This window comes from Adiantum capillus-veneris, chromosome 6 (genome assembly GCF_014529385.1).
Source record: "Adiantum capillus-veneris isolate H3 chromosome 6, ASM1452938v2, whole genome shotgun sequence".
In the NCBI taxonomy this organism is placed as follows: Eukaryota; Viridiplantae; Streptophyta; class Polypodiopsida; order Polypodiales; family Pteridaceae; genus Adiantum; species Adiantum capillus-veneris.
This window is the reverse complement of record NC_140936.1, coordinates 33320685-33345735: the sequence shown is the minus strand read 5'-3', so window position 1 is coordinate 33345735 and position 25051 is coordinate 33320685. Positions and strand designations below refer to the sequence as shown.

General features: G+C 44.3%; 1 protein-coding gene across 1 annotated transcript in view; it reads left to right on the top strand.

The window, feature by feature from the left end:
- LOC147455327 (Profilin family protein) overlaps positions 1-23984 on the top strand; it is a 51680-nt gene extending 27696 nt beyond the window's left edge. Inside the window, exons 3-5 of the mRNA XM_086514134.1 lie at positions 23209-23318; positions 23406-23520; positions 23669-23984. Coding sequence (XP_086370260.1) covers positions 23209-23318; positions 23406-23520; positions 23669-23750 — 307 coding nt within the window. The 3' untranslated portion in view covers positions 23751-23984. The remainder of the gene's footprint in view (positions 1-23208; positions 23319-23405; positions 23521-23668) is intronic.
- The last annotated feature ends 1067 nt before the right edge of the window (positions 23985-25051 follow it).

The window sequence follows — 25051 nt, the reverse complement described above, 5'->3', positions numbered from 1 at the left end:
GGTATTAGGGTCCGTTTAGGACCAAAACCCTAAACCTGCAAAAATACACAGCAGGCTGTAATTTACTGTCTCGGGCTCCGTTTCGCGTGCCGGTCGCATCCTTAGCAAGTCCTCGAGCTCCCGCACCTGTAGGGCTACTTGCCCTTTGAATCGGACGAGATTTCTGGCGTGAAACCTCTCCGAATTCACCTGTACCTGCGGGGGGATTAGCCGCTAGCTAATCCAGTACCTGTGCAAGAGGCTCTTGCCTCGGCAATCGCGCATGAACCCACACAACTGTACATTGGTCAAATGAAGAGCCCACTAGAGGGGCATAACATACTACCAAAGGGGAGAGAGAGGGCAGTGCGTAGCGTGCAGGGCATCACTCCTGGCACCGCACTGTGCATAAGAGGGAAAGCAAGCACTCCACAGCTCTTAACCTGTGACAAAACTGAAAATGAGGCTCTCCCCCTCCTAAATTCAGCGCCACTTCTTGTTGCATGAGGCAAGTGCACCAGAATGTGCCACTTGGCACATTTACAAGCATTTTCCCGTTTCGGGGTTGCCGCCTAAAAATCTCCCAACCGGTTTCCCAGTTGACTTCACGGCAGAGTAAGAAAATGTTCCCCTTGTCATTCCGGAGGTAATGACGTCAACACATTTTCAGGTCCCAAAATAGCAGTTTCCTAAATTTTAGGAGATGCTGCCATTGTATCTTTCTAGGTCATCCGACCCTCTTTGTACACTGCGGCCACATCCAGAACTGAAATGTAGCCTCTGTAGCGAAGGATTCCACTTTGGCTAGTCAATGACCCCACTTGGCTAACCATAGTCCTTGTCCAACCTTAGTGCTCTCTTGCCCTCAGGCCTGGACTCCCTCTGGACAGTTCCACACTAGCTATGCAATGCAGGGCAGTTAGATTTCCCGAGGGGTGTTTCCAAAAAGTGAAAGTAAATAGATAATAAGAAAGAAATCAACAAAAAGGATAGATAGTAGTCACACGCTGGTGACAGATACAGTGGGCTAACATCTTGTCACAGTTTCACTTCCAGATTGTCCATGTTCAGGGACATAAAAACTTAGTGGCAGATGCTTTGTCTCGGAAGCCCCTAGTCTTGGCTATTTCCGCGATTCATCATAGAAGTTTGGAGGAGAAGCAGCTTTCGGAAAAGCAGATGCGGTGGGCTAATATCTTGTCATAGTTTTACTTCCAGATTGTCGATGCTCAGGGAGATGAAAACTTAGTGGCAGATGCTTTGTCTAGTAAGCCCCTAGTCTTGGCTATTTCCGCGATTCATCATAGAAGCTTTGAGGATATGGTTGATCAGTACGCGACCGATCCGGATTTACTCGGATACAGAATGGGGAGATAGCGCTAGGGTATTCCATACGGGATGGCTACTTGATGAAGAAAACAATGTTGTGTGTTACATAGCCGTTGAGGGAAAAGGTTTTGACTGAGTGCCATTGTCCACCTTTTACGGGTAACTGCGGCATTGACACCACCTTGAAAGGTGTCGAGTGTTATTTCCTTTGGCCGAGACTCAAGAAGGATGTGGACGACTTTGTTGGAAGTTGTTTAGTATGCCAGAAGGTCAAGTTTGACAGGCATAAGGCACAAGGATTACTACAGCCTTTACCCATTCCCACTCGCCCCTGGGAAAGTATTGCAATGGATTTCATCTTTAATCTCCCGAAGACACAGAGTGGGCACGATGGCATTTGGACGGTCATTGACAGATTTAGCAAGCAAACTCACTTCATTCTAGTGAAGAAAACAGTCAAGCCGGACCATTAAGCGAGATTGTTTATTGCACAGATAGTTCGATTACATGGCATATGTGAGACAATAGTCTCCGAGAGAGAGAGATCCTCGATTCACGAGTTTGTTTTGGAGGGCTATTTGGGAGAAGATTGGCACGCGTTTGTAGTTCTTGTCATCATTCCACCCGCAGACAGATATGCAATCTGAGATTGCAAATTCAATGGATTTATTAAAGTCTTACATCTTTGATCAAAAGACTCAATGGGATTTTTTTTGCCTTAAATGGAATTTGCCTACAATAACACGGTTCACTCTTCGATGGGGAAGGCGCTATTTGAGATAATTGAAGGTGCTCCGAAGGTTTCACCCTTTCTCAGCACTAAAGACAAGATTTTTGAAGCCAACCAGTACATGAGGGACTTGGACACTGCTTTTGCCAAGGTCCGGGAGGCTTTAGAGAAATCTCAAGAACGACATAAGAAGACAGCAGATTGACATCGACGAGACTTGAAATTAAAGGAAGACGATTGGGTGCTCTTACGTTTTGAGAAGGCACGCCTAAGGAAATGAGAGGGAAAGGAGCGGCTTTTTCCAAAGCTTAGCATGATGTATTATGGCCCTTTCGAGATTAAAGAAAAGATAAACGGTGTCTCCTTTCGACTTAAGTTGCCCAATACTCGGAAGATTCACAATGCATTCCATGTAAGTCTCTTAAAACCTTTTAAAGGTGACGTGCTAGTTGATGGGGAGCCTGATGAGCAACCCGAAGTGGAGGAGAGGGGAGTCACTCCACTCCTTTGTCAACAAATTACCTCGATTGAATAAGGTCACTGATGTTCCCTTTGGGTTTCAGGGATACTGATGGGCTGACAGTATTCTGTTGTTTGACTTTATGAAATGAAATTCCCGAAATGGAATATGATTGATTTGTACTCTTTCATTTGACTTGTTTGAGTGTAGGAACTGAAAGACGAACTGACTGCAACATTTCGGTCTCATAAATCTCTATAGACATGATCGCAATAAGGATTAGTTAGTCCGGCATCAATGAGGTCCGGGATGGATCTAGATGCGGTTACTAAATACGTTGTTGGCAGTCATCAAGGTTGGATCAAACGTACGTATTGATCCGTTCCGTACCATATGGACGTTATGTAAAGATCCGTACCGTACGGAATGATCCGTATGCCCCTTTTTTGGGTTCGTTTTTTTGGTTTTTTTGGGGTGTGGGAAGCCCGTACAATGCTGATTCAAAATAAAAATCCAAATCTCTTGCAATAGTTACATAGTATATGGTTGTCTTGTAAAACGTGTCTTTGAATGTCTCTATAAGTTGTTGGCTTCTCTCTTGTTTTTTATTGGAAATGTCCTAGAAAATTTAGTACTTTGCGGTTTTTTACAAGAGTACGTATTTTTACGTACGTAAATTTTTTTCCTGTACGGAACAACGTACAGTACGTACATATATGCCACGTACAATACGTTTGGTACCACCTTGGCAATCATAGTCTGAGATTTGGAATGAATTGTTCTATGATTTGTCGTGTGATGTCCCGTGATCTCCTGTGGTGTGAGTGTCGTCTTTCTACAAGTGCTAGATGTGTCGGGTCTAGTGCGTTGGTACTTAAGAGTTAGTGTCTACTGAGACAGTTTATGACCTCTGTTTGTTTTGCAGGCATAATCGAGGGTGATTACAATCCTTTCAAGAGGATGGTATGTCACAAACTGATGATGTGGTAGCCTCTGTTGATGTGGATCGAGCTGTCCGAACAGGTTGACATGGCAGAGTGCCACGTGGTAGACAACACGGATTTTCGGGTTTTGCGTTGACAGTGTTGACGTGGCAAAGTGTACAGATTTCCGTGTTTTACGTTGGCTGCTGACGTGGCATGGTTGTACGGATTTTCGCAACTAGCGCTACTGCTTTTTGCTAGCAGATTTTGGCCAAGTTTTGCTTTTAAGTTTCAATGCTTCTGGGGCTCTGCTTTTAGCAACCCTTGTAATCTTTAAAAGTGACCCAAAGGGGCTCACTTCTCAGAGCATCTGGACGCAGAGTCTGAGAGCGAGCACCTGTGGGAAGTTGTTGTCACGTGACACATCCAACCCTATGTGTCCGTGGACAAGCTACAACATGACCAGGGTTCAGTCCAGTTCAGTCAGTCTAGAATAGGAAGTGATCTGGCACTTTTGTGAGTCTGTTCGCAGACCGTGCAAGTCCAGACCCTTAGATTAGATGCATATCCTCTGGTTGCACACAGCATGATCATCAGCATTCCCATCAGAATCCATTAGAGCCCATCAAGAGCATTTTTATAGTGCATAGACCTATTTTCCCTTGTCACGTGACACATCCCAACCCTATGTGTCCGTGGACAAGCTACATCACAGCAGGGTTCAGTCAGTTCAGTCAACTCTAGATTAGCAGTGATCTGACACTTTTGTGAGTCTATTCGTAGACCGTGCATTCCCAGTCACTTAGCATAGATGCATATCCTCCGGTTGCACACAACATGATTATCGGAATTCCCATCAGAATCCATTAGCATCAGTTAGGGGAATTTTCCAGTGCATTTAGCCTATTTTCCTATTTATTCGGATTTTCACTTATTATTTTTAAGTGACTTTCCTACAAAAGTAGGTAGGGCAATTTTGCTAAGTTAATATATAAGAAAACCCAAGTTAGCACTTTCTGGCAGAAGAGGCAGCAGGAGCACCTTGCTCAACAGGCAACTTCTCAGCAAGACCAACCCCCGCGACTACTCTGGCGTTTTCTCCACAGAAGACCTAGCGTTTTTGCATTAGATCAGCCTTGGTGATTGGTGCACAACAGATCAGCCCCGGCGTCATCACGACACAGTAGATCAGCCTAGCGTTTTTGCATTTGCAGAACCCCGGCGACAGAAGGATCAATTTCAGCCTCTGGCGTTTTTGGATTTCAGCAGCAAATTAAGACCGGCATCATTCACCTAAAGTGTAGCAGATTCAGCCCGTAAAGACCATGAGTTTTCAGCCCTAAGAAACCTCATTTTTTAGCCAAGAAAACGCAGCCAAAACAGTCATTTTCAGCCACCAAGAAGACCACGAAATTCAGCCAATAGAAGATCAAAGATTTCAGCCTAAGTCGTCGTCGTCATCACCGTCGTCGTCATCGGCATAGTCCCATTGCATCAATCCATTGCATACGCATTGTACACCTTTGTGCAATCAAAGTAGACCACTCTTGCCGACGAGAGTGGGGCCTTCGGAGGAGGGTTTTACAACCTCTCGGGTGTCGTATCTCTTCTCTCTCCTTCTCTCAGTCTCATTCACTTGCACGCACAATATCCACTCACTTTGTTCGTGACCACAGCACTCTACAAGACGGAAATCTCTCTCTTTCCCCAAAGAACTAAAAGGAACCTTGAGCAATAAAGATCACTAATCTTGAGAAAATACAACATTCATTCCGCTGCACCTAACATTGGTATCAGAGCTTTGGAAGTGTTCTGCATTACTCAAGGAAAGAACCACAAGAATTTTTTTTGCTGCTTGTGATTGCACGAACCCAAGTTTACTTGGGCGTGGCGATTCCTAATCGTGTTTTGTTGAAGAGTGACAGGAATCCCAAGAAAGAAGGCCTTGTCCAGCCTCCCCTTGTGTCTCTTTTCACTCATTAAGAGCGGACCGTGCACTTAGCGGCCGGCCAATCGACATTAGGTGGGAAAAAGCAACCTTGGTGTGAGCGCAAGGCCGCCAAGGGGTGCGCCCGCAGAAAAGGGTAGAACTCGGGTGAAGAGAAGATCCTTCTCAATGCGATTTGCAAGCGAAAGAAAACCTCAAGAACCTCAAGAACCCAAGTTCCTTGTGAACTTCAGTACCCAAGAACCCAAGACCCGCAAGAACCCAAGTTCCTCGTGAACTTAAGAACCCAAGAACCCAAGTTCCTCGTGCACTTAAGAACCCAAGAACCCACAAGAACCCACGACTTCAGAATGATCATCACTCGAAGCGGAATGGATACTTCGCTTGAAGGTGATGAGCATGAGAGAGGCGAAGAAGAATTTTCCCCACCAGGAGGTTTTTCCGACCCTCCCCCTTTTCCATCTACGACAAAGATTGCACTAACTCCTATCGAGGAGTTGGACCAAGAAAGAGAAGCAGAAAGAAAAGCCTACGAAGAAGATATGGCAGCCATTGAGCGTAAGTACCAAGAAAGAAGGGCAGCCATAGAAGCAGAATTTTATCTCGAGAACAAAGCACAAATGCAAGAGTTATTGCGACTCTTTTCTCAAGCTCAAACACAGATGCAACAGAATCGGAAAAAGGAGACTCTCAATCTCTTCTTCTCCACAGCATGACACATAGGAATTGCATGATGAGAAGCATGATGACTTGAATGATAATGATTTGCATGATGATTTGAAGCACAATGATAAGTATGATGATTTGGATGCCAATGATTTGCATAATGATTTGGATGACAATGACAAGCATGATGATTTGCATGATCAAGATGTGATGTCCCACAAGCATGATGATTTGCATGATCAAGATGTGATTTCTCACAAGCATGATGAATTGCACGAAGATGATGTGATTGTTCACAACGATGATGTGTTAGTTGATGCTTTTTCTAGCGAAGCTAACCTCATTGTAGAATCGATCAATCACCAAGAATCGATCTTGGCTTTCGAGTTGAGGTCCAAAGAACCCCCACAAGAAGATTCGATAGATCCCGAAGAAGCGATCTTGGCTCTCGAGCCTTGGTCCAAGGAACCATCACAGGAAGTATTATGTGTTCGCATGATTGATACGCACGCATTGTTCGAGTGTTTCATTCGTGAAGGTTTCCTGTATTTTAGTCAGCATCGTTATGTGATCCCTTTTCCTAGGCATGACATACTGTATGTTGAGCACCTTCTCATGGATGAGCACGAATGTATGCGGATTGTTCATGAAAAGCTGAAAAGTTTGTATGTAAGGAAGTCGCATTCCATGTCTCTTCCTTGGCATGACACAGTTTTCGAAAGAGTACATGATTGTATGAGCACCAAGCATGGGCATTTCCATTGTGATTTGCCACAGTTGATTGATTTCGATCAAACAAGAAATATTCGAGCGCATTGTTTGCATGAGTTTAATGAATGGGTTGTCACTCCGTCTCTATGTTCATCTACATTGCATACACAGTCTTTAGAGAAGACAAGATTTTTATTCCTTCACTTTACATGGAATGGGTATGTTCATGGTTTTGTCTTGGAGATGGTTTCAGGAATTTTCAGCCATGGAGATTCTTGAAGACGAAAGAAGCAGGACTCTAGACAAATTTGAAGCAAGAAAGGAGCCACAGAAGACTTTGTGTCGCTTTCGGCGCGGCCCAAAGAAGCAAGCGTTGCAGACCTTTATGAAGTTCAAGTACCGCACAACCCACACATCAGAGTGGGCCAGCGAAGAGTCCCTTCCAGGATTCCGGATGCTCTTGGCGATCTCCCTCAACGCCATACAGTTCGGTACCAGTACCTCACTTTGAAAAGGAGGGGATGTCACGTGACACATCCCAACCCTATGTGTCCGTGGACAAGCTACATCACAGCAGGGTTCAGTCAGTTCAGTCAAGTCTAGATTAGCAGTGATCTGACACTTTTGTGAGTCTATTCGTAGACCGTGCATGCCCAGTCACTTAGCATAGATGCATATCCTCCGGTTGCACACAGCATGATTATCGGAATTCCCATCAGAATCCATTAGCATCAGTTAGGGGAATTTTCCAGTGCAGTTAGCCTATTTTCCTATTTATTCGGATTTTCACTTATTATTTTTAAGTGACTTTCCTACAAAAGTAGGTAGAGCAATTTTGCTAAGTTAATATATAAGAAAACCCAAGTTAGCACTTTTTGGCAGAAGAGGCAGTAGGAGCACCTTGCTCAACAGGCACCTTCTCAGCAAGACCTACCCCTGCGACTACTCTGGCGTTTTCTCCACAGAAGACCTAGCGTTTTTGCATTAGATCAGCCTTGGCGATTTGTGCACAGCAGATCAGCCCCGGCGTCATCACGACATAGCAGATCATCCTAGCGTTTTTGCATTTGCAAAACCCCGGCGACAGAAGGATCAATTTCAGCCTCTGGCGTTTTTGGATTTCAGCAGCAAATTAAGACCGGCATCATTCACCTAAAGTGTAGCAGATTCAGCCCGTAAAGACCATGAGTTTTCAGCCCTAAGAAACCTCATTTTTCAGCCAAGAAAACGCAGCGAAAACAGTCATTTTCAGCCACCAAGAAGACCACGAAATTCAGCCAATAGAAGATCAAAGATTTCAGCCTAAGTCGTCGTCGTCATCACCGTCGTCGTCATCAGCATAGTCCCATTGCATCAATCCATTGCATATGCATTGTACACCTTTGTGCAATCAAAGTAGACCACTCTTGCCGACGAGAGTGGGGCCTTCGGAGGAGGGTTTTACAACCTCTCGGGTGTCGTTTCTCTTCTCTCTCCTTCTCTCAGTCTCATTCACTTGCACGCACAATATCCACTCACTTTGTTCGTGACCACAACACTCTACAAGACGGAAAGCTCTCTCTTTCCCCAAAGAACTAAAAGGAACCTTGAGCAATAAAGATCACTAATCTTGAGAAAATACAACATTCATTCCGCTGCACCTAACATCCCTATTTTTGACATTTTTTCACTTATTATTTTTAAGTGACTTTTGTTGGAAACTAGGTAGGGCAATTTTACTGAGTTTGTATATATAGAAACCTAGCGCTAGCACTTTCTGGCAAAAGAGGCAACAGGAACTTCGCGTTCAACAGGCACCTTCTCAGTAGGACCCCCCCAAGATGCCCTAGCGTTTTGCATCACAGAACCTGCCTTGGTGTTTTTGCATCACAGAACCAACCTTGGTGTTTTTGCATGGCAGATCAGCCTCGGCGACCACAAGACACAGCAAGCAGATCAGTCCTGGTGATAGCAGATTCGTAGTGACAGCTGATCAGCCCTAGCGTTAGCAGTTTCCTTAGCAAAGACAGATTTGAGCCCCTAGCGTTTTTGGTTTGCAGATCAACCTCAGCGTTTTTGCAGATCTTCGCGACGGAATCAGCCCTAGACTCAGCGTTTTCAGTTTTCAGCCGTCAGTTTCCGCAGTAGAACCCCAAACCTCGCATATCTCACCTTTCCGTAGCAGATCCTCGCCGCACGGTCAGATCTCACGAAGTTTGCAGATTCAGCCCGGAAAACGCAGATTTCAGCATCTGCGTTTTCAGGGCGTCGTCGTCGTACCATCGTCATCGACATCGTCACCGACATAGAGTCAGAATTCAGCAGATAAAGATTTGCAGATTTCAGCCCTCAGCATTCTCAGCTTTCAGCCCGTCTCATCGTCGTCCTCATCGTTGGCAAGTCCAAGCATTGTAGAGATTTGTGCAATCATAAGTAGACCGCTCTCGCCATAGAGGGTGGGGCCTTTGGAGGAGGGTTTTGACAACATTCTAGTGTCGTATTCTTCTCTCTCCATCTCTCAGTCTCAGCACATTCATTCACAGTGTCCATTGCACTCTCTAACTTAAGTAACCGAAGGCTCTCCCTTCTGTAAGTAGAAGGAACCCTTGAGCACAGTTCGGAGTACTCATCTTGAGCAAAGTTCAACATTCACTTCTGTTGCACCTTACAGTTCTACTTTGCTCAAAGATTAATATAAAAGAAATACGGAAGGGGCACCAGTCTTTGGGGCCAATCTCTCTTGGCACGGAACTATGCCGGTCGACACTCTCTTGAATTGTGAATTGTTTTTAAGTGAATCTCTGTTGTGTCACGATAGAAACTAGACTTGGGGTGTCCAAGTTTGTTATAGAAGACTACCCCAAGATAGGTGTATGCATCTATATACTCCACCGTCTCCTAGCCATATGTAAATGTGGGATATGACCTCCTGACCCATGGTGGTGTGGTGTTAAACACCATAACCTTGGTTTTCCCCACGTTAACAGACAATCCACTATCATGAGCAAATGTGTACAAAGCATCTAAGTGATGCTGCATCCCCTTCGGCCCTTCGGGGAGTCAGAAATCAACACAATATCATCAACATATAACCATGGTGGGATTCATGTCCTTGCCAGTTGTGCTCCTCCATCACCATCCCTCTCAATGTAGTTAGAAATCTCATCCATATACATGCCAAATAGTGTAGGAGATAGCGGGCAGCCTTGTTTCACTCTGATAGGGGACTGAACCAAATAAAAAATTCCCTCTAGAGTGTGTACATGGCCCACTACTGACGTGTATGGAGCCATGATTCCCCAAATCAACTCTACAGGTACCGCCATCTGTTGCAGTTTGCTTATCAGTCTAGCTCTGGGCACTATATCGAAGGCTTTGGGAAAATCCACAAAGCAACAATAGAGCCATCTCCCATGTAATCTCCCCTCCTCAATAATGGCTCCGAGTGTCAGAATATGTCCAAGAGTAGAGAAACCTCTCTTGAAACCTGCCTGTTCTTGAAACCGGCTTGTTAACTTCAAAAAGGGCGGTAGACTTTAGACTTAAACCTTATTTGCTTTCACCCATTTAATTTGTCGCCCACTTTACCTGTACTTTCAAGACACAACAAAGGGGAGAGGGATACAGGCTGCTAGATTGCACCTGTATGAGAAGACCGACACCAGATTGGCCCCTAACTTAAGCGCCCCTTTCTGTATTTCTTTATTGTTTAAAAGAGGGAATAAACACTGTGGTTCCCTACAAGCTGCCCCGCACAAACTTGGCTGAATTTCAATTGTTCCGGCCCGATTTCGGCAGCATAACTGTACTAGGACCCTTCACAGTCAGTATTCCCACGCATTGAATGACTTTACCGACGCATATGGACACTTTGCAAAACCTGGCGAGAATCTGCAGCACGCTGAATTCTCTGTTTTCAGCCTTGAAAATGCGCTAGATCACCTGTACAGCGGTCCCCTCGCGTCCCCGAACCTCCTGAGGGTATTAGGGACCGTTTAGGGCCAAAACCCTAAACCTGCAAAAATACACAGCAGGCTGTAATTTACTGTTTCAGGCTCCGTTTCGCGTGCCGGTCGCATCCGTAGCAAGTCCTCGAGCTCCCGTAGCTGTAGGGCTACTTGCCCTTTGAATCGGACGAGATTTCTGGCGTGAAACCTCTTCGAATTCACCTGTACCTGCAGGGATAAGCCGCTAGCTAATCCAATACCTGTGCAAGAGGCTCTTGCCTCGGCAATCGCACATGAACCCACACAACTGTACATTGGTCAATTGAAAAGCCCACTAGAGGGGCATAACATACTGCCATAGGGGAGAGAGAGGGCAGTGCGTAGCGTGCAAGGCATCACTCCTGGCACCGCACTGTACATAAGAGGGAAAGGAAGCACTCCATAGCTCTTAACCTGTGACAGGAACTTGCAGAATGAGCCTCCCAGCTATAAATTCAGCGCCACTTCTTCTTGCATGAGGAAAGTGCACAGAAATGTGCCACTTGGCACATTTACAAGCTATTTCCCGTTTCGGGGTTGCTGCCTAAAAATCTCCCAACCGGTTGCCCAGTTGACTTCACGGCAGAGTAATAAAATGTTTCCCTTGTCATTCCGTAGATAATGACGCAAACACATTTCCAGGTCTTAAAATAGCAGTTCCCTAAATTTTAGGAGATGCTGCCATTGTATCTTTCTAGGTCATCTGACCCCCTTTGTACACTGCAGCCACACCCAGAATTGAAATGTAACCTCTGTAGCAAAGGATTTCACTTTGGCTAGTCAATGACCCCACTTTGGCTAACCATAGTCCTTGTCCAACCTTAGTGCTCTCTTGCCCTCAGGCCTGGACTCCTCTGAACAGTTCCACACTAGCTATGCAATGCAGGGCAGTTAGATTTCCCGAGGGGTGTTTCCAAAAGGTGAAAGTAAATAAATAATAAGAAAGAAATCAACAAAAAGGATAGATAGTAGTCACACGCTGGTGACATACCCCCCTCTTGAAATCTCAAACGTCCTCGTTTGCATCTATGTCGGACATGCTCACAGTCAACACTGATGTATTCAACACCTGTCGACACATGTACGACACGTACATGCTCATTGTCAACCCTGGTGTATTCAACACCTCTTCAACACATGTATTGCTTGCGTGTGAACCCTGTCCCAATGACATAGTGGTAGCTGCACACTCTGCCATTGCTTTGAGTCACTAACTTTCGAATGACAAAATGGTAGCTACACATTTTGCCACTGTCTTATAGTACACGCTGGGCCCAGTAACACTTTCGAGCATACCCAAACCGAGAGCTTAAGAATGCAGTTACACATGTACCCTTTAATAGAAACAATTACTGTATCCTTGACAAACTGAGAAGAAATACTCACTTCTATAGCATTAACCAAACTTTTGGACATTCCATAAGAGCAATTGCCAAACTGACAATTTGTACAACTCTTTTAACATTCATGTAACATGTACTTGATTTGAGCTCACTTTAAATACCATGTACATCATTTGTTTCAGAAGCCATTGTCACACTGACAATCCATGTAGCTTTGAAACTCAAGGGGTCAAGGTAGGTTGTAAATCGAAGGCTTCAAGGTAAAGTGATAACACAGTTGGTGATTCTGCAAGTTCACCTTCTTCCATCCACTTAGCATCCATTGGTGGATAGTTTTTGAACTTTACCAAGTAATGCCTAGCAACCTTGCCTTTCACTTCTCTTTCTTTATGTGCCAAAATCTGTTCCGAGACCAAGATCTCGTCAAGTTCCTCGACTTCCGACTAATCTTCAGCTGGCATATCCTCTGGCACATCACCCACATAGGGTCTGAGAAGACTCACATGAAACGCATTGTGAATCTTCCAACTCTCAGGCAATTTCAACCTATATGCAACATCACTAATTATGTTGCATACTTGAAAAGGCCCATAGTAACGCCTGCTGAGCTTTGGAAACAGTCTTTCCTTGCCCTTCATCTTCTTTAACCTTGCCTTTTCAAAGCGTAGAAGCACCCAATCACCAAGTGAAAATACCACTTCACGACGGTGACGATCAACTACTTTCTTTTGCTTTGCTTGAGTCTTTTCTAAGGCCACTTTGACCTTCTTGTACATTTCATCCATGTCCTGAACATACTTATCTGCTTCAAATATCTTGTCCTTTGTATGCAGTATGGGAGGAACTTTCTTGCCACCTTCAACTATCTCAAAAGGTGCCTTGCCAGTTGATGAATGCACTGTATTATTGTATGCATACTCCACCAATGGCAAATATTGCTCCCACTTTCCTTTATGCTGTGACACATAGCACTTCAGCAAATCTAGGACAGTAGAATTTGCCTCTTCTGACTGCCCATCTGTTTGAGGATGAAACGACGAAGAGAATTTGAGCGTTGTGCCCATATTCTCAAACAAGTCTCTCCAGAACAAACTTGTCATGCGTGGATCACGGTCGCTAACAATCGACTGTGGCATGTCATGATACTTGAAAATATTGCTCATAAACAAGCGTGCCATCTGAACTGGCTTTATCTTCTTCCTGACAGGAATAAAATGAGCCTGCTTGCTGAATCTGCAAATGATGGTCCAAATACCATCGTTTCCTGTCTGCGTTCTCGGAAGATCAAAGATTAAATCCATAGCAATACTTTCCTATGGTTTATCTGGAATAGGTAGTGGTTGCAATAACCCTGGTGCCTTTTGCCTATCAAACTTGACCTTCTGGCAAATTAGGCATTCTCGCACAAAGGCATCCACATCTCTTCTCAATGTAGGCCAGTAGAAGAATGTCTCAACCGCTTTAACTGTAGCATCGATACCACGATGCCTTGCATACGGTGGGACATGACTCTCTTCCATAACTTTGCGTCGCAATGGCTTTGTGACACACAATCTGCCATGCATCATCATGAACCCATCTTTGAGAAGATAGTGTTCATGACGTTGTCCATCCATTAGCTGCTCGAAGACCCTTGCAAAATCTTCATCATTTGCATACCGTTCCCTCATATCATCAAGTTCATGATGATAAGGAATTGACACAGCTGAAATTTGTGGCTTCCGTGACAAGGCATCAGCCACAATGTTCTTCTTGCCTTCCACATGCACAATCTGAAAGTGGAACATGGACAAGATATTTGCCCACGCATATGTTTCTCAGATCACTTTGCCTGTGTCAAGAAGTATCGCAAGCTCTGATGGTTCGTTTGGACAACAAAGTCTGCACCTAGTAGGCAGTGTTTCCAACTTAAGAGTGCATGAATCACGGCCTGCAGTTCTTTTTCATAGACTTGCATAGTCTTTTCTGGCCCTTGCAAGATTCTACTCTCATAGGCTACTACCCTGCCATCTTGCATTAGCACTGCACCAATGCTACTACCGCAGGCGTCGCACTGGACCACAAATGACTTCCTAAGATCTGGCAACACAATGACTGGATCCGAAGTCATCTTTTCCTTTAAGAGATTAAAAGCTGAAATCTCCTTCTGTGTCCATCTAAAGGTGACTGTCTTCTTTTGAAGAGCATGTAAAGGTGAAGCAATCTCAGTGAAATTTCGGATAAACCTTCTGTAAATAAGAGCATAGTCCCAAGGAACTTCGGACATTGTGCACCGTCTTCAAATCCGGCCATGACTTGATCGCTTCAACTTTTGCAGGATCCATTCTGACACCATCCTTTGAGACAATGTGTCCCAGAAAGTGAATCTCTTCCAGAAAAAATTCACTTTTCTTTGCATTGATGAGCAACCTATGGCTGCGTAGCTCTTTGAACACAATGGCCAAGTGATGCCTATGCTCCTCTTCATTCTTTGAGTAGACTATCATGTCGTCAAAGAATGTACCAACAAACTGTTGGTGTGGACGGAAAATTCTGTCCATCATCCTATTGAACGTAGCAGGAGCATTTGTGAGACCAAAGGGCATCACTGGAAATTCGTAAAGGCCAAACATTGTTCTAAAAGCAGTCTTGTGCATATCCTCTGATCTAATGCGGATATGATGGTACCCACTCTTTAGATCTATCCAACTAAACATAGCTGCTCCTAATTTGTCCATAATATCATCAATTCTAGGTATAGGGAACCTATTCTTGATGGTATTCTTGCTCAGTGCACGGCAGTCGATGCACATACGCCATGAGCCATCCTTTTTCTGCACCAACAACACTGGAGAACAGAATGGAGATGAACTGGTCTGAATCAGCCCCTTTTCTAACAACTCTTGTACTTGGCCCATTATCTCTTTCTGCTGAGCCGCACTAACCCTGTACAGAGGCTTATTTGGTGGGCTACTGCCTGGCACCAAATCTATCGCATGGTCCTCGGGTCTCTCTGGCAGTAATTGAAACGGTAATGAATCGGAAAAGCAGTCACTATACTGTTGTAAAAACATTGACCTTTCTTTATCTAGCACAGATAAATTTGATTCATCACAATCTGACACTTCACGTGCAAAAACCAAGTACGCAGAAAGATGCTTTTTCATTACAGGAGTAATAGCAGAAGCTGATACAGTAGGAATAGACTCCCCTTTAAGCTTTACATCCAGAATATGAGTCTTTCCCCTGCTCTGTACAATGATCTTTTTGTTGTAGGCATCCATGATTCCCTGTACACGAAACAACCAAGGAATACCTAACAACACATCACATCCGTCCAGTGGCATGATGTAAAATTCTTCAGCATCTACATAGGACTGGATATGTAGACGCAACTTTCCAATGATGGGTGTCACAGCCTCTGTATGGCAGGACATGCCAAACCTGCCTCTGCTGTATACCCCACCTCTTCAGGTCTGATTCCCAACTTTGAAGCCAATTCTGGGGAAATAAAGTTGGCTTTGGCACCTGGATCAAAGAAGATAAGCACTGTTTGATCCCTGACCTTTCCCCATGCTCTGCAAAGCTCACTTGCATCTGAATTTGGCTTATCGCCCACCATATCTGGCACTAGACCAGCCATGGGCTTCTTTCCTTTCCTGTCCTCCTTGTCTTCAGAATCAGCTGGCCTTTTCTTTGTAGGACAGTTGTAAGCAATGTGGCCAGGCTGCTCACATATAAAGCATTTGTTTTCTGTCCTCAGGACTTTCTTTTGCTCTTCCGACTTGCGAGGAAAACGTCTTTTCCATTTCTTTGCTGGTCCTTTTTCTGATTCAGCTGTAGCTTTGTCTTTCCCTGCGTTGGCTGACTCCCGAGTCCCTTTAGGAGCCTCATTGGGAACGTGCTTCTTGGCTGAATTTTTCTTGCCTAATCCTGCCTTGACGCCAGTGTTCATAGAGATGAACTGGGCTGAATCAGCCCCTTTTCTAACAGCTCCTGTACTTGGCCCATTATCTCTTTCTACTGAGCTGCACTAACCTGTACGGAGGCTTATTTGGTGGGCTATTGCCTGACACTAAATCTATCGCATGGTCCTCGGGTCTCTCTGGCGGTAATTGAGACGGTAATGAATTGGAAAAACAGTCACTGTACTGTTGTAAAAACATTGACCTTTCTTTATCTAACACAGATAAATTTGATTCATCACAATCTGACACTTCACGTGCAAAAACCAAGTACGTAGAAAGATGCTTTTTCATTACAAAAGTAATAGCAGAAGCTAATACAATGGGAATAGACTCCCCTTTAAGCTTTACATCCAGAATGTGAGTCTTTCCCCTGCCTTGTACAGTGATCTTTTTGTTGTAGGCATCCATGATTTCCTGTACACGAAATAACCAAGGAATACCTAACAACACATCACATCCGTCCAGTGGCATGATGTAAAATTCTTCAGCATCTACATAGGACTGGATATGTAGGCGCAACTTTCCGATGATGGGTGTCACAGCCTCTGTATGGCCAGGACATTCCAACCTGCCTTTGCTGTATACCCCATCTCTTCAGGTCTGATTCCCAACTTTGAAGCCAATTCTGGGGAAATGAAGTTGGCTTTGGCACCTGGATCAAAGAAGATAAGCACTGTTTGATCCTTGACCTTTCCCCATGCTCTGCAAAGCTTACTTGCATCTGAATTTGGCTTGTCGCCCACCATATCTGGGCACTAGATCAGCCATGGGCTTCTTTCCTTTCCTGTCCTCCTTGTCTTCAGAATCAGCTGGCCTTTTCTTTGTAGGACAATTGTAAGCAATGTGGCTAGGCTGCTCACAGATGAAGCATTTGTTCTTTGTCCTCAGGACCTTCTTTTGCTCTTCCGACTTGCGAGGAAAACGTCTTTTCCACTTCTTTGCTGGTCCCTTTTCTGATTCAGCCGTAGCTTTGCCTTTCCCTGCATTGGCCGGCTCTTGAGTCCCTTTAGGAACCTCATTGGGAACATGCTTCTTCGCTGAATTTTTCTTGGCTGATCCTTCCTTTACGCCAGTATTGAATTCACAATCTTCTCCCTTGAGCAAACCATTGCCAGTGTTTGCTACCTCGATGAGCTGCGTCAAAGTAGTGACTTTGGTCTTTGTGCAGTACTTTCTCAATCCTTTCGGTAGGCCACAACAATATTTTTCAATCTATTCTGTGAATGGCACAAACCTATAGGAAGTTACTGGAAGTAGAGCTTCCAAAACTTCCGATTGTAGTCATCCAGATTCTTGCAAGTAGCAGCATTAAGTTGGTGCCATTATGTCATGACATCTGTATCAAAGTCATCAGATAACCATGCTGCTACAAAAATTTGCTCGAAGTAAATCCACGTGGATGGAGCTTACCCTTGCAGCAATAAAGTTGTCCACCATTGTCTCGCATTCCCTGTCAAGAAAGTGGCTGCCTTACGGACCTTTGAAGCCTCTGTAAAGTTTCCCCCTACATAGGCCTTGTCAAACTGCTGGAGGAATGAGAGAGCCTTTTTCCTGTCATCAAACCTTGTAAAGGTCGTGAATGTCACACCTTTGCCACCTTCTTTGTACGGAGTTGGCCTCTCCAGCGGCGTTAAATTGTCATATGGAAGTGACTGAAACATGGGAACACTGTTAGGGTTCATTTGTGTTCCTTGGCCGCAATTAAGTTGACCTGGAAATGCCATATTTGGCTGCTGATTTGTAATTCCAGCCATACCAAAATTTGCCGGTGGCATCCCAAATTGGCCCTGAGTGCTTTGAAACCTTGGTAGCATGCCTGTGACACCATACATGGGGTTAGGCATCATTGTTTGAGCACCCCCGAACACTGTTCCTGTCGTGTAAAACTGATTTCCAATTGCATGACCAGCCATGCTCTCGAATACCGATCCACCTCCAAAATAGCCAGGTTGTACGGAAGGTGGTGGGAAGACTTGTTGCATAGCCTGTAGGTTGATCCCTGCCCATTAGAACCAGCTATAGGCTGCTGAAAAGTGGCTGGCTGAACTGGTACAACTTGAAAGAGTGGCATCTCAGCCACTTGTTCTTGCACCTTAGGCATAGGTTGTGGAGACTGCATGTTCTCCGTCAAGTGTACAGGTGTTTCCATTGACTCTGCAGTATGAATCACCTGTGCTCGACTCCTTAACAGGCTTTTGAATATGATCCAGTGACTGAACTTGCTGAGACGGAAGAGAAGGTTGCAGAAAGGCTAAAAACCTCGGGTTCTGCATTACTTGTGTGAACATAGCCACAGCAGTAGCCAACTGGGTCCTGAATATATCATCATCCGTCTGTGGTGGTCTTGAAGACTCACCCACTTCATGTGTCTGTTGACCCTGCGAAGAGGAAACCTCTTCATTCACATCATCTGGTCTGTCAGCCATAATTGCAATTCCCTGCGTCTGGTCTATGATCCCCTGTGTCTTCAAGCCCAAACTAACCAAGGCTCACTTCTATGGGAAAAAGTGATTTAATCCCGGCGATGGAACCATGAAACCGGCCTGTTAACTTCAAAAAGAGAGAGAGAGAGAGAGAGAGAGAGAGAGAGAGAGAGATTTATTTAATCCCGGCGATGGAACCATGAAACCGGCTTGTTAACTTCAAAAAAGAGAGAGAGAGAGAGAGAGAGAGAGAGAGAGAGAGAGAGAGAGAGTTACTATGCACATGTAGGCTTGAGGTGAGGTATCTTTTATGGTTAGGTCAATGGCTATTTTGTGTTAGTATGTTATTGGTTAGCGTTAGTAGTTTGTCGTTAGTAGTTTATAATGGTATATTCACTCAAGGTGCATCACATGATTTATACAGTGATAAAGAGTAAGATAAGGATGAGAATATACATGATCTGGTGAAAACCACAAGGTGGAAAGGTAATTTTCCACCTATCTCCTCCAGTGAATGAAGCGGTTGTAGAACTTTGTCGGTGTAGTTTTTGTGACCATGGAAAAGTTAAATTTTCCATGATAAAACTCCTCCTTTTGCAGAGATTGAGCTTGGTTATTTGTTGATTTTTTTTCTTTTTCTAAAAGCATGAAGAGGTTATGGTAATATGAGTTGGCGGTAGACTTTAGACTTAAACCTTATTTGCTTTCACCCATTTAATTTGTCGCCCACTTTACCTGTACTTTCAAGCCACAACAAAGGGGAGAGGGATACAGGCTGCTAGATTGCACCTATATGAGAAGACCGACACCAGATTGGCCCCTAACTTAGGCACCCCTTTCGGTATTTCTTAAATGTTTAAAAGAGGGAATAAACGCTGTGGTTCCCTACAAGCTGCCCCGCACAAACTTGGCTGAATTTCAACTGTTCCGGCCCGATTTTGGCAGCATAACTGTACTAGGACCCTTCACAGTCAGTATTCCCACGCATTGAATGACTTTCCCGACGCATACGGACACTTTGCAAAACCTGGCGAGAATCTGCAGCACTCTGAATTCTCTGTTTTCAGCCCCGAAAATGCGCCAGATCACCTGTACAGCGGTCCCCTCGCGTCCCCTCGCGTCCTGGGGGTATTAGGGACCGTTTAGGGCCAAAACCCTAAACCTGCAAAAATACACAGCAGGCTGTAATTTACTGTTTCGGGCTCCGTTTCGCGTGCCGGTCGCATCCGTAGCAAGTCCTCGAGCTCCCGTAGCTGTAGGGCTACTTGCCCTTTGAATCGGACGAGATTTCTGGCGTGAAACCTCTCCGAATTCACCTTTACCTGCGGGGGATTAGCCACTAGCTAATCCAGTACCTGTGCAAGAGGCTCTTGCCTCGGCAATCGCGCATGAACCCACACAACTGTACATTGGTCAATTGAAAAGCCCATTAGAGGGGCATAACATACTGCCATAGGGGAGAGAGAGGGCAGTGCGTAGCGTGTAGGGCATCACTTCTGGCACCGCACTGTACATAAGAGGGAAAGGGAGCACTCCATAGCTCTTAACCTGTGACAGGAACTTGCAAAATGAGCCTCTCAGCTATAAATTCAGCGCCACTTCTTCTTGCATGAGGAAAGTGCACAGAAATGTGCCACTTGGCACATTTACAAGCTATTTCCCGTTTCGGGGTTGCCGCCTAAAAATCTCCCAACCGGTTGCCCAATTGACTTCACGACAGAGTAGTAAAATGTTTCCCTTGTCATTCCGTAGGTAATGACGCAAACACATATTCAGGTCCCAAAATAGCAATTCCCTAAATTTTAAGAGATGCTGCCATTGTATCTCTCTAGGTCATCTGACCCCCTTTGTCACTGCAGCCACACCTAGAATTGAAATGTAACCTCTGTAGCAAAGGATTCCACTTTGGCTAGTCAATGACCCCACTTTGGCTAACCATAGTCCTTGTCCAACCTTAGTGCTCTCTTGCCCTTAGGCGTGGACTCCTCTGAACAGTTCCACACTAGCTATGCAATGCAGGGCAGTTAGATTTCTCGAGGGGTGTTTCCAAAAAGTGAAAGTAAATAAATAATAAGAAAGAAATCAACAAAAAGGATAGATAGTAGTCACACGCTGGTGACAGTCCTACTGTCTGTACACTCTCTCTCTACCCATCTACTCAACTGAAGGATGGATGCGTACAACTGTATCAATGTGTATCCAATCATGATAGTGCGGTAGTTCCTAGGCTCCGTAGGGTCCCTTGACTTTAAGATAGGTACGATAGTAGACAAACTCCAAGTATTAGGTAGGCTCTCGCACATGGCACGGTTGTACATCACTGCTAGAAGCTTTGCAAGCAGATCTTTGGCATGTATAAAATGCTCTACTACTAGGCCATCGTGATCATATGTTCTCTTGGTTCTCATCTTGTCAATGGCCTTCTTTACCATTTTCAACGGTAAAGAAAGCACATGTGTGTGGGCATCGCTCTAGCGAATCCGGAAGAGGTGGCTGCCCCGAGACTGTGTAGAGAGATGATGCATATTGACCCCATACGTCCGTAGAAGTGATGACTGGTGGGGGAGAATGCCCATGGAAGAGTCGCCATGCCTCGCCTGAATCATGGCTTAAAAAAAGCTGGTATAAATCCTGCTCTAATTGAGCTAGAAATGCTCTAATCGAGCTAGAAATGCTAGCTCTAATTGAGCTAGAAATGCTCTCTTCTTCCGTCGCACGGAACGCGGATTGGATCCTCTGTGCATAAGCATCTGTATATACCGTCTATGTAGACAGAATCAATCTCTGAAGTAAAAGTGTATCGGGTATGCATCTGTGCAAGTTGAGCTGTGCTGAACTGGAATGAGACGGTAAAGATGAGGAGGGCATGATCTACTGCTACCCCGATAGGCTTGGGCCCCGACTTTAAAGTCCAAAATAGAGGGTATAAAATTGGGTTGAGCCAAACCATAATCCACTGTGCTAGCCCCATGTCTATGAGGAAAACAAGTGAGCCCACTTGATGCTGGAAATCTTTGGAGGCCATTCAAGATGGCCAATCCATGCGCAGTCCCCATGTTTGTCAGATATTCCCCATATCTCAGTGTGCTCATCCTGCGAACAACTGGCCAATCCCATATCATTGACATCCAATTTTCTCAACATTTCTTGTGAGGTATTGTAGAAGGCTTGTCTAAGATTGGCCAGGGTGATTGCCCCTTGGGCGATGCATAATGAGATGTGTTGGGGGCAAAATAGCATATTGCAATGTAGAGTGGCGCCCCTGTCTCCGCTCTCACTCTGACCCACATATATCTGGCCTGCTCATCTCTCCGAACAATACAAATGAGGAGCTGAAATTCCTCAGTGAATAGGACTACCACACCTCTTGATCCACGTCCTCTATGCGTTGATCTCACATCCTGTCTACAAGTTGTCTCCGAGTAAAAAATAATGTCTCTTCCCTTGAAGTTATCCTCAAATTCGCTTACGTATAACTTCATTGATCCGACAATTCCATGCTGCCATTTTAAGGTTGGTCCCATAGATCTCGCACCGTCATGTGGCGTGTCTTTCCAAAACCACTACTCTCCCTGCCCTGTAGAAACCAATTTTCCCTTTCTCCCTTGCTGCTTTGATCTCTGGCATCAACTCTTGCATGTGTGCTACTTGTTTTAGAGTGAGGTCATCACCCAAAATATATCCTAGTTTGCTTGAGTGTTGGTCTCTTCTTTAGAAATTCCTTCCTAGCTTTCAACGTAGGGAAACATATAATGAGTGCTCTTTCCTTGGAACTTCCTTTCTCATCATTTCCCTCCTTTCCCACTCTCCAAGCACCTATGCGTGTGGGTTCAGAAATGCCTAAGTGCTTCAAGAGTTCTTTCACTTCTTCTTCTACTTTTCTAGTGTCTTTGAGACCTGTAACACGCACATTAAGGGCTCTAGTCTTCCTCTTTTGCTCCTCCTCAATTGTCAGATTGATGATAGTGGATGTCAGTGTGGTTTCATGCATCTTATCTTTTCCTTTCTTTGCGTCCTCGATCCAATTTTCAGCTTCTCAACATTCTCTTGTGTTTTGAATAGGTGCTCCGTCCATGAAGAGGTTGTTCGTGCCTTCTACTCTTCCTCTTGACGTAGAATTTTCACCTACTCCTTAATACTTTTGAGCTCCTTTATACATTAAGGGTTGATTTTCTTCCTCCTTTGCGGGGGTATTTTTACAATCTGCGAGTTCTCCCTTAAGTGCTTCGATCAATGCATTCTTTTCATTCATGCGTTCTTCCATTTTTGATTTCCAGGATTCAAAAGCAGCTAGTGCATCCTCTAATCTTTTTTGCATCACGCATTTAATTACATTCACTTCTGCCCTCACTATAGTCTGCAATTCGACCTTGAATGATGTGTACATCTCGTCACGCTTACCAAACATCTCATTGTTAAGGTGACGTTCTTAGAACAAAGTGGGCGCTTCCTGTGTGGAGCACTTGCTTAAGCGTTGAATGTTTTTCCGCGGTATGGATGGACTCAAGGTGCTGGAAACCAACTCATTTCAGCGTTCCCAAGGCTGCAAAGTGCAGTTCCATGCTACTATGCCTTCCAAATAAAACAAAGGTCTTAAGATAATTCAAGGGCAGTCTTATACATGCTGCATCTATTTGGATTGTTATGGCAGACAGAAACGAGTGGTTATTGCAGCATATAATTTATTGCTGTGGGGCCTTGTCATGTGTACACTGTCTCTCTCCAGTTTTCTTGTCAAAGCAATTAAGGACCAGGTTATCAATACGATTGATGTTTTTCAACAGGGTCGCTCAGGAGGGTTTGACATTGCAGCCACCTGACTTGCGTGCTATTGTGGATGGAGTGAAGTCAAAGACACTTCAAAATGATTACTTCTGGATTTGTGACGGAAAATGTAAGGAGTACTGCACAATGTTTTTTAACATTTTTTTCATACCGTACTTATCGTGCCCATCCACCTTGGTGCTGTTTTCTGATACAGACATTGTGACAACAATAAGCGAGCAGTATTTTTGTGCGAGGCGTGTAAATTCTACGGCTCATGATGGGGAAGGGGCTATAATTGCATGCATCACAGGCTTCATTCTGATAACCACGTAAGTAACTGACAGTGGGCACGTAGTGACTTGGTGCTTGGAGAATTATGGAGTGAAGGTTCTTCAAGCCTTTGTAAGTTTCCACTCTGGTATGGCTTGCCTAGCTTTATGTATTTTACATTTTGGGGCATCTATTCTGATTCTTTAGGTATGAAGGCTCACTTGGTGCAGCAGCAAAAGCCATGGCAGTTACAGGCTTGTTAACCGAGTACCTGGGTCAGCACAGTTGACTGGGTGAAACTTCTTTCGTAGTCTTTCCGCATTCAAAGGAAATTGCTCCCTTCAACCTCAAGAGGAGCCTTATTACTGTCGCTTCTTTACCTTTTTTTAGTAAATGATTTCTACAGCAAATCTTGCAGTATGGAGTTTTTAATACTGTAGAATAGAATAGATTTTTAATACTGTTGAAACCTGTAAATCCTTAAAAATTTGATCTAAAAACCGGGAGAGGTTTACTTGCGTTCTCTCTCTCTCTCTCTCTCTCTCTCTCTCTCTCTGGTTAGAAAAAGTGTTTATGGCGAGCCTTGTTAGACAGCGGTCGTGCGAAGCATACTTTGATACTTTCCCTCCTGCATGGTTACACGTGCTCCAGTTAATTGTTTTGTTTACAATTATGCAAGTTCATTTGTAGTTATGCCTATTTTGGTATAGTTGTATCCAGTCTTCATGAAAAATCAACCTTTCGTGTGCTTTTTACGGCTTAAGTTATAGAATCTTGGCTAGATTTCAACCTCGTCTTGAAGAAAACAAACTAAATTATATAGTTTGTAGTGTTCAGACTGGCAAATCCTTCATGTTTTGAACGAAACTGGGAGGATTTTAGATGTCTCCTCCTCACTGGTTGTTTGGAAAAAAGTTTTTTCATGAGTACTTGTTACACAGGGTATATTTGACGGGTAATTAAGACCTGTGTGACCACGTCCTTCGTGTCCAAATCATTTTAGAGAAGGCTAATCAAAGTTAGGTTTGTGATTTACATGGACATCCACCTAAGATAGCATGTTGCATTACATTACACTTTGGCGATATTACTCTTAGACGAGCCGTGTTCAAATCATTGTGGAGAAGGCTAATCGAATCTAGGTTTGTGATTTACATGGACATCCACCTAAGATAGCATGCTGCATTACATCTTTGCAATGAAATATCTTCATTACAAAGATGCAATGCAGATGAAGTTATCAACAAATGTAGCTTGCTTAGCTTGAAGGACTTTATCAAGCCCAGATATTGATTGAATTGGGTTCGAGTTCGAGGTCATATAAACGAGTCACCAAATCCATTTCATCATAGTTGTCCCTCTATTTGGAATTAAACCTTTTACCTACTCTGGACCTTGGAGGATTGACTGCCCCTTTAATGTATGCTCTCCTTTTTAGGAGTGGAAAGTGGTGAGACATGATTGAAGTGGGTTTGAATTAAACTGGTAAGATAATATGATTGAACAAATGCACTTATGAAGGACTCCTTTGGGTGGGATTTGCACAACAAAAGAATCCATAGGGGCAAGCCACCCAACTAGCCTTTTGTT